We start from the raw sequence: 12282 nt of genomic DNA, 5'->3' as shown, positions 1-12282 counted from the left end.
GGCAGAGAGTCCTCCAGCCTCTGCAGGGGTTCGTCTCTCAGCTTCACACACGCACACACACACACACACACACACACACACACACACACACACACACACACACAGAGCTTCCTCAGACAGAGCTTGGTTCCACATTACCTCATCCTGCTTTGTGCTGTTTTTATCTGCATTAGTTCACACACTGAATAACTGCTCCCATAGGACGGCTGCTTCTCAGGGCTCTCATTGGTTATTGTAAAGATGAAAACCTTACTCATCCAGATCACTCGGCTCCTTCAGTTTCACCGCATTCCTGCCAAAACTAACCCTGAAATGTGGCAGTGATGGTATCTGAATTAAACGGTCAGTTTCATCACATCAGCTGCGTTTTCATTACAAATATGCTCAGATCTTTGTCTACACTCTGCTAATGCAAATACGGTGTTTCCAATAAACAAGCATCATGGATGTAAACAGCTGCAGCAGATATATTCATGATTCAACCAATCGGAGCTCTGCCTCTATGTAAGCGGCGTTTTGGGGAAATTGTAGTCGGCCATTTTACAGAATAGCTACGGAACACCTCATGTTTTTTAATCTTTTTTCTGAAAAGCCAGTTAAAGCGACCATAAAGACATTTCTACAGAGTTGAGGAAATGATTTTACATTTCTAATGCAATGCTTCAAAAGTTTCAGTTAATATTGAACTTCATTTCTAACATGATGGTGTATTCGTGGTTTCTCTCAGTTGTTCATTTTAGGACTTGGATGTTAAAATAAACCACAGAATCGGTGAATAATCTGTAGATAAATAAAGTTGTAATCTAGTGGATTTAGGTTTATTTTAAGCTCTGAGGACTTTGTGAACCTCCTCACCTCTTTTCTTTTACTCCACATTGAGCTCCTGCAGCTCACACTTTATTAAACTTTCCCAAACTCCACCTTCACCGTCAATTCTTTATTTTTTAACCTTTCTTGCAGTCACAGATTTTCTTTCTTTTCTGTTGAGCATGATCGATCACCGGGGCCACAAAGAGGCCAGTGGTGTAAACCTGCAAGGACATCAGCTATTATGTTTGCTCATGTCGTGGATAAGAACCTGGGCAGGAACAAACGGTTCTCCATCGGGTCGTTTATGACTCATAACGCTGCATGTCGACCTTTAGCCAAGACCCACCTGCAGGTTCAGGGCTCTGACCTCCACTTTGAACCTGAAGCTGCATTACTGCACAGAGAGATGGGAATATTATTTCTTATGGTTTAGTTCATTATATATGTACATAATTTACCGTTTTCTGTCTGTAAGTTTCAGACATTTGGTTCAGAATCTTCTGACACTTTCACAGGTTGGTAATAAAAATCTACAACCTGACATTGTAAAGTGATTAACGGTAAATTAAAACACTGGTTTTCAGGTCTTAAAATGCTTTTTGTCTCAAAAGCCTAAGCTTGGAGCAGGAGTAAACATTTAATGGGCGGGACAGAGGACGGCCTCAGTGACCCTCTGGCTGGTGAAGTCACAGCAACAACTGCTGTATCTTGACATGTTATCTGCATGTTTAGGTGCCGTGAATGAAAGGCTGACCTGGGAGTGTCTGCTCACTTGACTGGTCCTCAGGTTTCAAGCTGCTTGCTTTGCCACACCTGCTGTTAGTCATTTGTTTTGCATGAGGCTCGGAGACTGTAGAGTACTAAAGGTCACGGTGAAGTGGAGGTAAAGAGCGTTTGTTGTTAGGAATGAACCTGCAGTGGGTTGGTGTTGGTGCTTGTGCTGTATTTGTTGCTGCCTCTTGGCCTGGATTTTCTTGGAAAAGAGGTTTTTAATCTCGGCGGGTTTTTATTCTGGTAAAAATAAAGGTTAAATATTTACGGTTGGAAGGTCAAACCTGCTGTTTCAGCTCTTGTTTTGTTTGCTTTGTTTCCATTGTGTTTTTTATTTACTCTCTTTTATTCCTCTTTAGAGTCAGATTGAGTCATTTTGTTTTTAGCTAAACAAATGGTTTTGAATTATTAAGTCATCAGGAGATCATTTACCAGGCTGCACAGTGGCGCAGTTGGCAGAGCTGTTGCCTTGCAGCAAGAAGGTTCTGGGTTCAATTCCCGGGCTGGGGTCTTTCTGCATGGAGTTTGCATGTTCTCCCTGTGCATGCGTGGGTTTTCTCCGGGTACTCCGGTTTCCTCCCACAATCCAAAAAGAAAAACATGACTGTTAGGTTAAATGGTCTGTCTCAATTACCCTTAGGTGTGAGTGTGTGTGTGCATGGTTGTGTGTCTTTGTGTTGCCCTGCAACAGACTTGCGACCTGTCCAGGGTGACCCTGCCTCTCGCCCGGAACGTTAGCTGGAGATGGGCACCAGCACCTCCTGACCCCACTGAGGGACAAGGGTGCAAGAAGATGGATGGATGGATGGATGGAGATCATTTACCAGCTTTTATTTTGCATATGGACAGACTGATATTTCAACATGCTTTGTGTTGGTGCTGGTAACTTTGTCTCCTGAGTAAATTTGAAAAATGATGCCCCACATTAATAACCAAACACTCAGAGGTCTGTCTTGCTGCTGTAAATTCAAATAAACTGACATCAGGCATCACGTTAGATTATCGAAAAATAACACAAACAATCCTGAATAAGATTTGATCATCTTAATGGTTGATTAAATTGATCCTGACATAAACATGGCTGTCAGTCTGTTTACAGTCTACTGGAAGGACGTACATGAATACATGAATACTTTTGTTTGTGGATGTCACTTGTGCGTCAGATTTACAGGCGTACCAGAAACATGACAGTACAAATATTTAAAAATAAAAATAAATACATTTGATTTATTGCATTGATTTTTAACGGGTTAAAATCTGTAATAAACTAATCAAAATTAAAGCGTTATGGTTCAAATGTCAAACATACTTTAATATACATTAATACTCACAAAGGAAACCGAATCAGCACTAGCAGAAAGTAACGTCTGCGGTTTATCTTCTCCCTGGGGGGTCCGAGCGCCTGGATCAGCTGGAAGACATTTTAAATATCCCAAATAGATAAACAAAACAACAGAAAAAGCAAATTAAATGAATTTAGAAATTTCTTAAAACAAAACTGTCCTTCAAAAAAAGTTCTAGTTCAGACCAAAGCACCAGACTGAAGACTTTTGTCTTCCAGTTTTTGGTAGAAAATGAGAAAAAAGAAAGGAAAGCAATAAATAATGCAAATGGAAATTATTGAGCTTGTTTTAATTTATCGTGTGATTTTGACGTAAAGGTTGTCAGGCGATTCCTGCAACGTAAAGGCAGGAATTATTGACCTTTTGCTTTAAAATATAATGTAAATATATTGAACGTTTGGCCACTGGGTGCTGAGGAGCCACTGTGAATAATTGATAAAGGTCAGACTATTTAAAAAAAAATGCCTACTGGCTTTCTGTGTTCAAATCTCACAGACTGATTTATTCTGGATTTCAACGCCTGCAGACGGGATAAACCCTGTGTAGCTGTGAGTCCCGGTCTGGAGGAACTGGTTTTACTGGAGCGCGAGTCGCTTCGTGGCACGTCTGCATGGCCGGCCCCAGTCCTGACCACGTGCTGCAGTGAAAACATGACCTCAGCTGATGATCACGCTCTCACATTCAGCCACATGTCGAACATTAAGTCATGTTTCAGTTGCTCTGATGGGCTGGAAGCAGCAGATGAATGTGGATGTTTTTATTTTCTGTGCTTCTGGTTGATTTAGTAATAAATCATTACAGCCAGTGAGCATCTGCTCATGTTTTCCTCCTGATGTCTCGGTGGCTTTCAGATGACAAATCATCTCTGCACCTAATCGGTTCAGGCATAAAGCACAGATTATTCAAACGTTTTGCACTTTAAGTTTCAGCTGATGAGGATTAAAATCATTTAGGTCAGGAGCCAACAGCGTGGTGTTTTAGGTCAACCCTTCGGCGTGTCGCATTCCTTACATTTTTACCTGGACAAACATGATCCAACGCCGTAAATAAAACATCCGAAGCATGTCAGAGTTCAACTCTGTCGACGAGGTCAGAGTGGAAACAAAAGTCTTCCTCTATGCCAGATTACCAGGATGGCAGTTTGTCGGTTTGAGCTTCAAATAACTAAAATGTTTACCCAGCAAGCATCCAAAACAACAACAGAAAGAAAGTACCAGGAATAAACTTCATAAAAGTATAAAGATGGAAAATAAACAATAGGAAATACATTAAAAATCAATAAAAATGCTGTAATAAAGAATGTGAAAACTTCACAAAATGCTTTTAAACTACGTCAGAGAACCCATTTGAATCCTTCATGCAGAATAATAATAATAATAATAATAATAATATGACCTTTTCAGAAACATTTATAGATGGATACACTGGTTTATAAATGCATTAATGCCAAACCTTTTATTTGGATTAATCGTGATTAATGATTGATCTATTAGTCACAATTTGTCCAATTATTAATCCTTTAATCCAATAATCACCAGATCAGCCCTACACTGATCTAATAAGTCGAGCCGAAAGGGGTTTGGATTTTACATGTTGTTGTTAGAAATGCGTTTCAACTGCAGATTCCTCCTTCATTCACCAAATGACTGGTGTTATTAAAATGTTTATTTTCTATTTGAATTATGGGTTTATTTGCATCTTTTAATGTGTTTCTGATATTGTATAAAAATGGCTTAAGTTTAAGTGAGAAATCTGCAGAATGTGCAAACGTTTTATTAGATTATCTTAGTAATTATTCTGGTTAAAGTTAGTTGCAGCTTTAAAATGCATATGTGGATCAATGCCAATGCTCATAATTCCCCACAATAAGAGCAACTCTTATAAGTTTCTGTTTTTCTCATTGTAGTTTAGAAAGAACTGATCTGATAGTTGGAGGTGCAGGAGCTGTTGACAGAGTGGGTTCAGCTCGGTTCTGTGCTGTAATGTAGCTTTAGCTTTAGCATTAGCATTAGCTTTAGCTCGCTGTTAGCTGGACCCTGCAGTGTTTACAGCATGAACCGCTTCCCTGCTGTTACTTTGTAACTGCAGAGTTAACTTCCTAAAATAGCTGAAGGTTATTTTCAGCCTTTCATGTTTTAATTTGACAGAAAAATTTACACTGGAGCAAAAATGTTCTTGCGTAACGTGGCAACTTTATGACCATTTTGATGGATTATTAACTTTTATGTCCAGCGTGTTGATTCTTCATATCTCTCTTTAAATTGCTGTAGCGTAGCTGTTGTTTTTTTTTCCACTTACATCCGTCTGAATCTTTAGAGTTTAAATATTAGCAGATGATGTGATGGACTGAGATTAGTTCAAAACTTTAGTGAATACAGTCCAAAGAATTAGGAATATAATCTAAATATCAAGAGAAATAATAATGATGTTTGAATAAATTAGTGTTTTCGTTCAGATGTTTTTATTTTCCCACTTGTTCTGCTTTCATTGGGGATGAAAGGAAGGAGGACGGTTGGATGGATGAACTGCTGCGTTGTTGCTGCAGTCACACATTCCAGCTGGTTGAACTGGGCCAACGCTCTGTACCAGTACACCAGCTTCCTTAACCCCCAGTCTGTCCTCTGTGACCCGCTAAATTCATCATTTTCTCATATTTCCATCCAACATCCCTCTGAACGTTTCCTCTGCTGCTCCGGAGTGATGAACATCGAGTTCTTCTTGGAAATGTGGCGCCATCTGGAGGTCAAATGGTGCATTGACCCTCTCTTGGAAAAAATACAATTTTCCCTCATATTTTTCTGTTTTGAGAGGAATCGTTTGCCGTTTTTGGAGTTTCTGTTTTGAAACCTGCGTCTTTGTGTTAAATCCGCAGGGTCGCGTGGAGGTGGAGGCCGGAAACGAGAACATGAAGTTTGAAGCCGGAGCCTTTTCGTATTATGGCGTCATGGCGCTCAGTGCTCCCACTCAGGGTGAGTCCACAAACCTCCTCTGCTTGGAGCTGACCACCCGTTACTGACCCACGTTAATCTGAGAGCGTTATTGAACATGTGTCTCTACTGCCACCCTGTGGCAACATGAAAGAGTTGATCAAGCCTTGAAATTTCATCAACTCTTTTATTGGGTTCAGCAGGACATTGGATGGGTTTACAAGATGCTAAAAAGTGTCTTAAAAGCAAAAACTAGAACATAAATTTAAAGGCATTAATGTTCTGATTTCCTCACTTGGTTATTCTCTGTCCCAGGAGCCAAAAATGAAGAATTATTTTAGTTTTTGTTTGGTAATATTTCTTCCCTCTTCAGCGTCTACATCAGGGGTGTCCAAACTTTTTCTCATGTTGGGTCCAACATTCTTCCATGCCAAGAAAAATCAAAAATAAAATGTAGCCTAATTTGTTTTGGAGGCGTTTTCATTGTAAATCCAAACATTAAAAATAATTTTGCACATTTGCTTTATTAAAAGAAAAGCGTCTAGTTTTCAATTGAACAAATGTTTTAAAAACCGGATTTGGGTCACTGTCTTTTAAAAATGCTAATTTAACCACGTTTAATAAATTTAATAAAAGCAGCAAAGTCAGATTTGTACCACAAATGGCCCCCGCGCCACAGGTTGGACACCCCTGATCTACACCCGAGCTTTTATTCCAGCTCTGCGGCAGCAGCATCATGCTGTGGGCTCTCTGGGTTTCTGTGGGATCAGCAGAGCGTCTCCAGGGTTCTGCATGTCCCCTGTCCTCTGAGCAGACCTGTCTCCCTGACCTTTGACCTTCCCTTTCACCCTCCCTCTCTGCTATCCTCTCAGTGGCCGCGCCGCGCCATCGCCTCCTCTCCTTTAAGAGGTTTTCTCTGTTCTCTCGGTTGCCAGGTAAAAGCCGGCATGTCTGGGTGGCCTAACACCGAGCTCAGGTTGGGTGGGGGGTCAAAGGGCACAAAGTCTGTAGAAAGACCTGATTATTGTCACTTCTTTAGGTTTTAACCCATAAAGTCTGTAGAAAGACCTGATTATTGTCACTTCTTTAGGTTTTAACCCATAAAGTCTGTAGAAAGACCTGATTATTGTCACTTCTTTAGGTTTTAACACATAGTTCCTGCTCTGTCACTCATGCGAATGATTGTAGGTTTAATCTTCAAGGATTTTGGCAAACAGTGATTTGTCCTGTTACAGTGATTATACTTTCTGACAAGTCTCCTTAGTTGAAGGTTTTATGGTTTTAGGAATCAGTTATTGCTGCCCATCAATCTGAACTCCATCATTCTGCAGTGAGAAAATGATTTAGAAATCATGAAACGATTCTTTCCTGGACTTCACGTCCCAAACATTTACCAACTCACCAACCCAAGAGCGCCACCTCACCTTTACCACGCTGAAAAACCAGCTGCGGTGTGCGTGAGAACAGTTCAGCCTGTGATGTGAAATCTGTTTGAAACTGAACTGTTCAGTAGGTCACCGCTTCACATGAACAGTTCCTCAGTTTTCAGGACTGCTGGGTCAGATTGTTTGCCAAAACATGAGTTTTCTTTTGGAGGGACGACATGGCGGCTGATTTCCCTCCAGGAATAAAACCGTCGAGCCGCTTCTAGATGGATCTTCTTCTGATTATTTCCCTGTGAACATGTTTGTTTCATGTATTCATTTAATGATAGTTTAGAGACTTTCTGCTGCAGGATTTGGTTTTTTGTCTCTAAAGCTCCAAATGTTTCCACATCAATGTTATAGATATGGAAGAAGGTTTTTATTTGGAGTTGGGCCAACTCTGCGATCCGCTCCATTTTAAAAACACTAACTCAGACAGAAACCAGCTTCCTGATGTTATTGGCTGTGATCCTTGGAGATCCGGCTGGAGACTTTTCAGCAGCTTTTAACAGCAGACGGGCTGGAAACCAGAGAAAAGTGACAAAATGACGTCAGAAATGTTTTTAGTTCCTTTCTAATCCAAGATTCTGTTTGCTAAATGTCACCGTTCAGCTTTAGGTGCACACCAAAGTTAAATATAATATACATTTTTAAAATAATTAATTATCCAAGAAAAAATAATCAGAAAATATGCATTTTTTCCCACCAATAAATCAAAGATTTTGTGTAATTTAATCCTTCCTGAGATGAAATACAAAACTTTGTTTGTTTTTTCAGAACTCAGAGAAGTTTTTACCTATATCGTAGTTCTTTTTTATTTATCTTTCATTTTACAAAATACGTTTGAAAAAGTAAAAAAAAAAAGCCAAATCAACCAATGCACTGAGACTTCTGAAACAAATCTGAATTTTTACCTTTAATAAATTTAATAATAATCAATAACAGCATTATTATTATTATTATTATTATTATTATTATTATTATTATTATTATTATTATTATTAAGTAACCAGTAGTTTATTTTATTTTGTGTTTAAAGATCAAATGAAAATGCAATTAATTTTTTTCCTGCTAATTAACATAAATATTTTAAAATCATAAGTGGCCTTTTAAATTTAAACTGCTTTTTAAATTGATCTTGAATTGAACTTTAAATGTTTATTATACTTGTTTTAATAAAAACAAATTCAAGATGTTTGTATTTTTAAGCATTTTCAAGAAAATTAGGAAACTAAAATAAAATCCCATGATGATTTTTGTGACTTTTACTCTCTAAAAAGGAGGCTAATTTAAAACTGCTGAAGAGAATAATTGTGATTTTCTGTCATTATTTTGAATAAATAAATTTAAATAAATCAGCTTCCTGAGTTTAACCAGAAAGAAAAATCTCCTGCTGGATTACCAAAAATCTCCTTTTGCTGAATTAGAGGTTTGCTAATCTAGTCCAATCTAACCACTAACGGTGAAACTAGCCGTGGAAAACCGGGATGAACGTTCATTCCTGGGAATCTAACGCGGTTGACATGTCCAGGTAAAACAGTTTCCTATGACTCACTGAGGCCCCCTGCTGGACGACTCACACCAACCGGTAATCATCATCATAATGCACTGGGTGAACGGACGTGTGTGTGTGTGTGTGTGTGTGTGTGTGTGTGTGTGTGTGTGTGTGTGTGTGTGTGTGTGTGTGTGTGTGTGTGTGTGTGTGTGTGTGTGTGTGTGTGTGTGTGTGTGTGTGTGTGTGTGTGTGTGTGTGTGTGTGCGTGTGTGTCACATCACTCACTGACAGATAGAAACTGTGATAAACCGTTTGTTACCCAATATTCAAATTAAATGCTGTTTGAGTCATTTGAGTCATTTTCTTTAGAAACATACTGACTGCCTGAAAGACTTTGGTTATGATTTTCCTTATCTTTAATTTATTTAAGCTAATATGTTTGGACTCTAATGGTTGACTGGATGAATAAGTTGTTTAATTTCGTCATCTCAGTTTGAAAAGCTACATCCATATTGCCACTCCTGGTAAAGATGTATAAAAAGCCATAAAATAAGATTTTGTTTTATTGCAGCTTCTTAAAAAACTGGGGAACTCTGTGTTTAATTTAGGTGCTTCAAAATGTTTCATGCTAATAAGTAATAAATCTTTTCTCAGTATTGATTAAAAAAAGTTCTAGTTCCACTGGCAGATTATTTGACTTATAACATGGGGACATTTTGTCATTACAAATAAATTTATCTGCAAGTGGAACTAGAACTTTGTCATTATTAACTTAAAACAAGAGCCTATATCTTGCTGAAAAGTTAGTTTAATCTTATTTCTTGTGTGTTTGCTTTCAAAATATCTTCCATATAATTTGCACCAGTCAAATCTTACATATCTCATATCTAAATAAAAACCTGATGGTTTCTGGCAGGAAGCTACGCTCCTTTTCTAGGAAGTTGGCTCTAAATGCTAACTTAGTATGTGTAAAACTAGCTTAGCGTGTATAAAACTAGCTTAGCGTGTGTAGAGTTAGCTTAGTGTGTGTAGAGTTAGCTTAGCGTGTGTAGAGTTAGCTTAGTGTGTGTACAGTTAGTTTAGCGTGTAGTTAGATTAACGTGTGTAGAGTTAGCTTAGCATGTGTATAGTTAGCTTTGCATGTGTAGAGTTAGCTTAGCATGTGTAGGGTTAGCGTAGCGTGTAGTTAGATTAACGTGTGTAGAGTTAGCTTAGTGTGTGTAGAGTTAGCTTAGCGTGTGTAGAGTTAGCTTAGCTTGTGTATAATTAGCTTTACGTGTGTAGAGTTTGCTTTGCGTGTGTAGAGTTAGCTTAGCGTGTGTAGAGTTAGCTTAGTGTGTGTAGAGTTAGCTTAGCGTGTGTAGAGTTAGCTTAGTGTGTGTAGAGTTAGTTAAGCGTGTAGTTAGATTAACGTGTATAGAGTTAGCTTAGCGTGTGTAGAATTAGCTTAGCGTGTGTAGAGTTAGCTTAGTGTGTGTAGAGTTAGTTTAGCATGTGTAGAGTTAGCTTAGCGTGTGTAGAGTTAGCTTAGTGTGTGTAGAGTTAGTTTAGCATGTGTAGAGTTAGCTTAGCGTGCATAAAGTAGATCCAGGATCAGCTGGGCGGATTGTGCAAACTGAAACTGAAATCCAGCTGGTAAAAGTCCAGTGTTGTTGGCATTTCTTCACACCAGATTTTTTCTGCATATTTTTTTATTTATTTAACGACTAAACTGCATAAAATGAATGTTTTAAGGCTTTTTACACGTCTTTACCTGGAGCAGAGTGGGGATTATGTCCCATTTTAAAGATTAAAGGTTTATTTAATCATTAATGTGTTATGAAATATTAATCAAATTTCTGCTGCCTGATGCATTTATTTCTCATTCTGATTTGGTTTGGAGTTTGGAAATGAAAACTTTGTGTAACTTATCTTTGTGTCATGGCAGATAAATCCTAACATGATGAATCAAAAACAGGTTTAATCTGCGTTACTTTGAAGAAATGGTGACGTGTGGCTGATGTAAGATCCTGACTTTAGAGTCACTTTAGATGGAAAGTTTTCTGACTGGCGGCATAAAGTTTGAGTAAATAAACGTTTGCTTCCACTGCCCCCCCCTCGTCCAGATGCGTTTATGGTTGCTTGATGGTTTCTGTTGCCGTTTCCTGCATCCTTCACACGTTGTTTCCTCAGTTACTCATCAGTCCTAACCTGCATCGCATCTTTGAACCACACTGCAAAAGCTCAGAATCTCACCAAGTATTTTTGGTCCAGTTTCTAATGAACATATCTTGGTACATTGTGGAAATAAGACAAAACTAACACACAAGCAACTTTTCAGAGAAATGTGGGAGCTTGTTTTGATTAAAAAGTCCTAGCTCTATTGGCAGATTATTTCACTTCTAACATGGGAAAAATGTCTTGCAAGAAGGGAAATAATCTGGAATTTAATCTTTTTCATCAAGGTTAAGGAACTATTGACTCAAAACAAGCTCCTGCATCTTGCTGAAAAGTTTATTTTTTTGTTATTTTGGATATTTGAAGCGAGACTAAAGATACTTGGTGAGATTTAGTGTTTTTGCAGTGCAGTGGTTATGAATCCAGTCTGAACCGGTTTTAAAGTGTCTGCCGGTCAAATGAAACGTTTCTGTGTTGAAATGTTGATCCGGAGCTGATCCAACAGAGTTTCTGTTGTGTTGTCAGTAGAGTTTCGCTCGCCGTCCCACCTCAGCGGGTTGAACCGGACGGCGTCTCTGAGCGGAGCGGACCGGACCGACACCCTGGCCGTCAGCGGGAGCAACGGCCAGCTCAACGGCAGCATGGCTTCGCAGCACTACACCCCCGACTTCAACGTCCGGGCGCTCACCGACCTGCAGTTCGTCAAGGTGGGTCCAGAACGGCCAACAAATCAGAGGAAGGCCACAGGTTCACTGATCTGTCAGTAAATTTTATATCTGAATGATTTAGTAAATGTGTTAGGGCTTCTTAAATGTGTGTTATTTGCAGATGATACTGCCTTTTTCTGTTTAGGAAAAGACATAGAACAAATGATGGAGATGATACAAACAGAATTCATTAAGATACAAACTTGGTTTAAACTAAATAAATTATCATTAAATTTGAATAAGACGAATTATATGATATTTAGTAAAAGAAATAAAGCTATCGATCTTCCTTTTGAAGTCGATGATGTTGAGCTCTGTAGGGTCAATGAGGTTAAGTTCTTGGGTGTCATCATTGATGGAAAGCTGACATGGAAACCCCATGTAAATTATTTAAAAACAAAAATAGCCAAATCCATGGCAGTATTGTACAAAGTAAGGGATTTATTTCATGACAAAGCTTTATTTATGTTATATAATGCAATAATTGCTCCACACCTAACTTACTGTATTGAAGTCTGGGGAAAGCATGTAAAACAATTACAAATCCCATTTATGTTTTACAGAAACGAGCAATAAGATGTATCACCAGAAAACATTATAATCACCCATCAAATGCTTTATTTTGTCAGTTGAAATTATTGAAATTTT

General features: G+C 38.6%; 2 protein-coding genes across 7 annotated transcripts in view; one reads left to right on the top strand and one right to left on the bottom strand.

Annotated features, from left to right (window-relative positions):
• The window catches only part of LOC103470718 (STAM-binding protein-like A), a 385599-nt gene that overhangs the window by 119669 nt on the left and 253648 nt on the right, over positions 1-12282 (bottom strand). The window lies entirely within an intron of this gene.
• The window catches only part of cnnm4b (cyclin and CBS domain divalent metal cation transport mediator 4b), a 44579-nt gene that overhangs the window by 23926 nt on the left and 8371 nt on the right, over positions 1-12282 (top strand). The window contains exons 5-8 of one of the 6 annotated variants that reach the window (XM_017306561.2): positions 5797-5893; positions 6724-6786; positions 8807-8863; positions 11456-11634. In XM_017306561.2, coding sequence (XP_017162050.1) covers positions 5797-5893; positions 6724-6786; positions 8807-8863; positions 11456-11634 — 396 coding nt within the window. Of the gene's footprint in view, positions 1-5796; positions 5894-6723; positions 6787-8806; positions 8864-11452; positions 11635-12282 lie in introns of all 6 variants that reach the window. The other 5 variants (XM_017306560.2, XM_008419312.3, XM_008419311.3 and 2 more) reach the window with 5 other exon arrangements.

This window comes from Poecilia reticulata, chromosome 9 (assembly GCF_904066995.2).
Source record: "Poecilia reticulata chromosome 9, P_reticulata-male-v2, whole genome shotgun sequence".
NCBI lineage: Eukaryota > Metazoa > Chordata > Actinopteri > Cyprinodontiformes > Poeciliidae > Poecilia > Poecilia reticulata.
The sequence above is the reverse complement of the archived record's forward strand: the minus strand, read 5'-3'. Positions and strand labels throughout refer to the sequence as shown.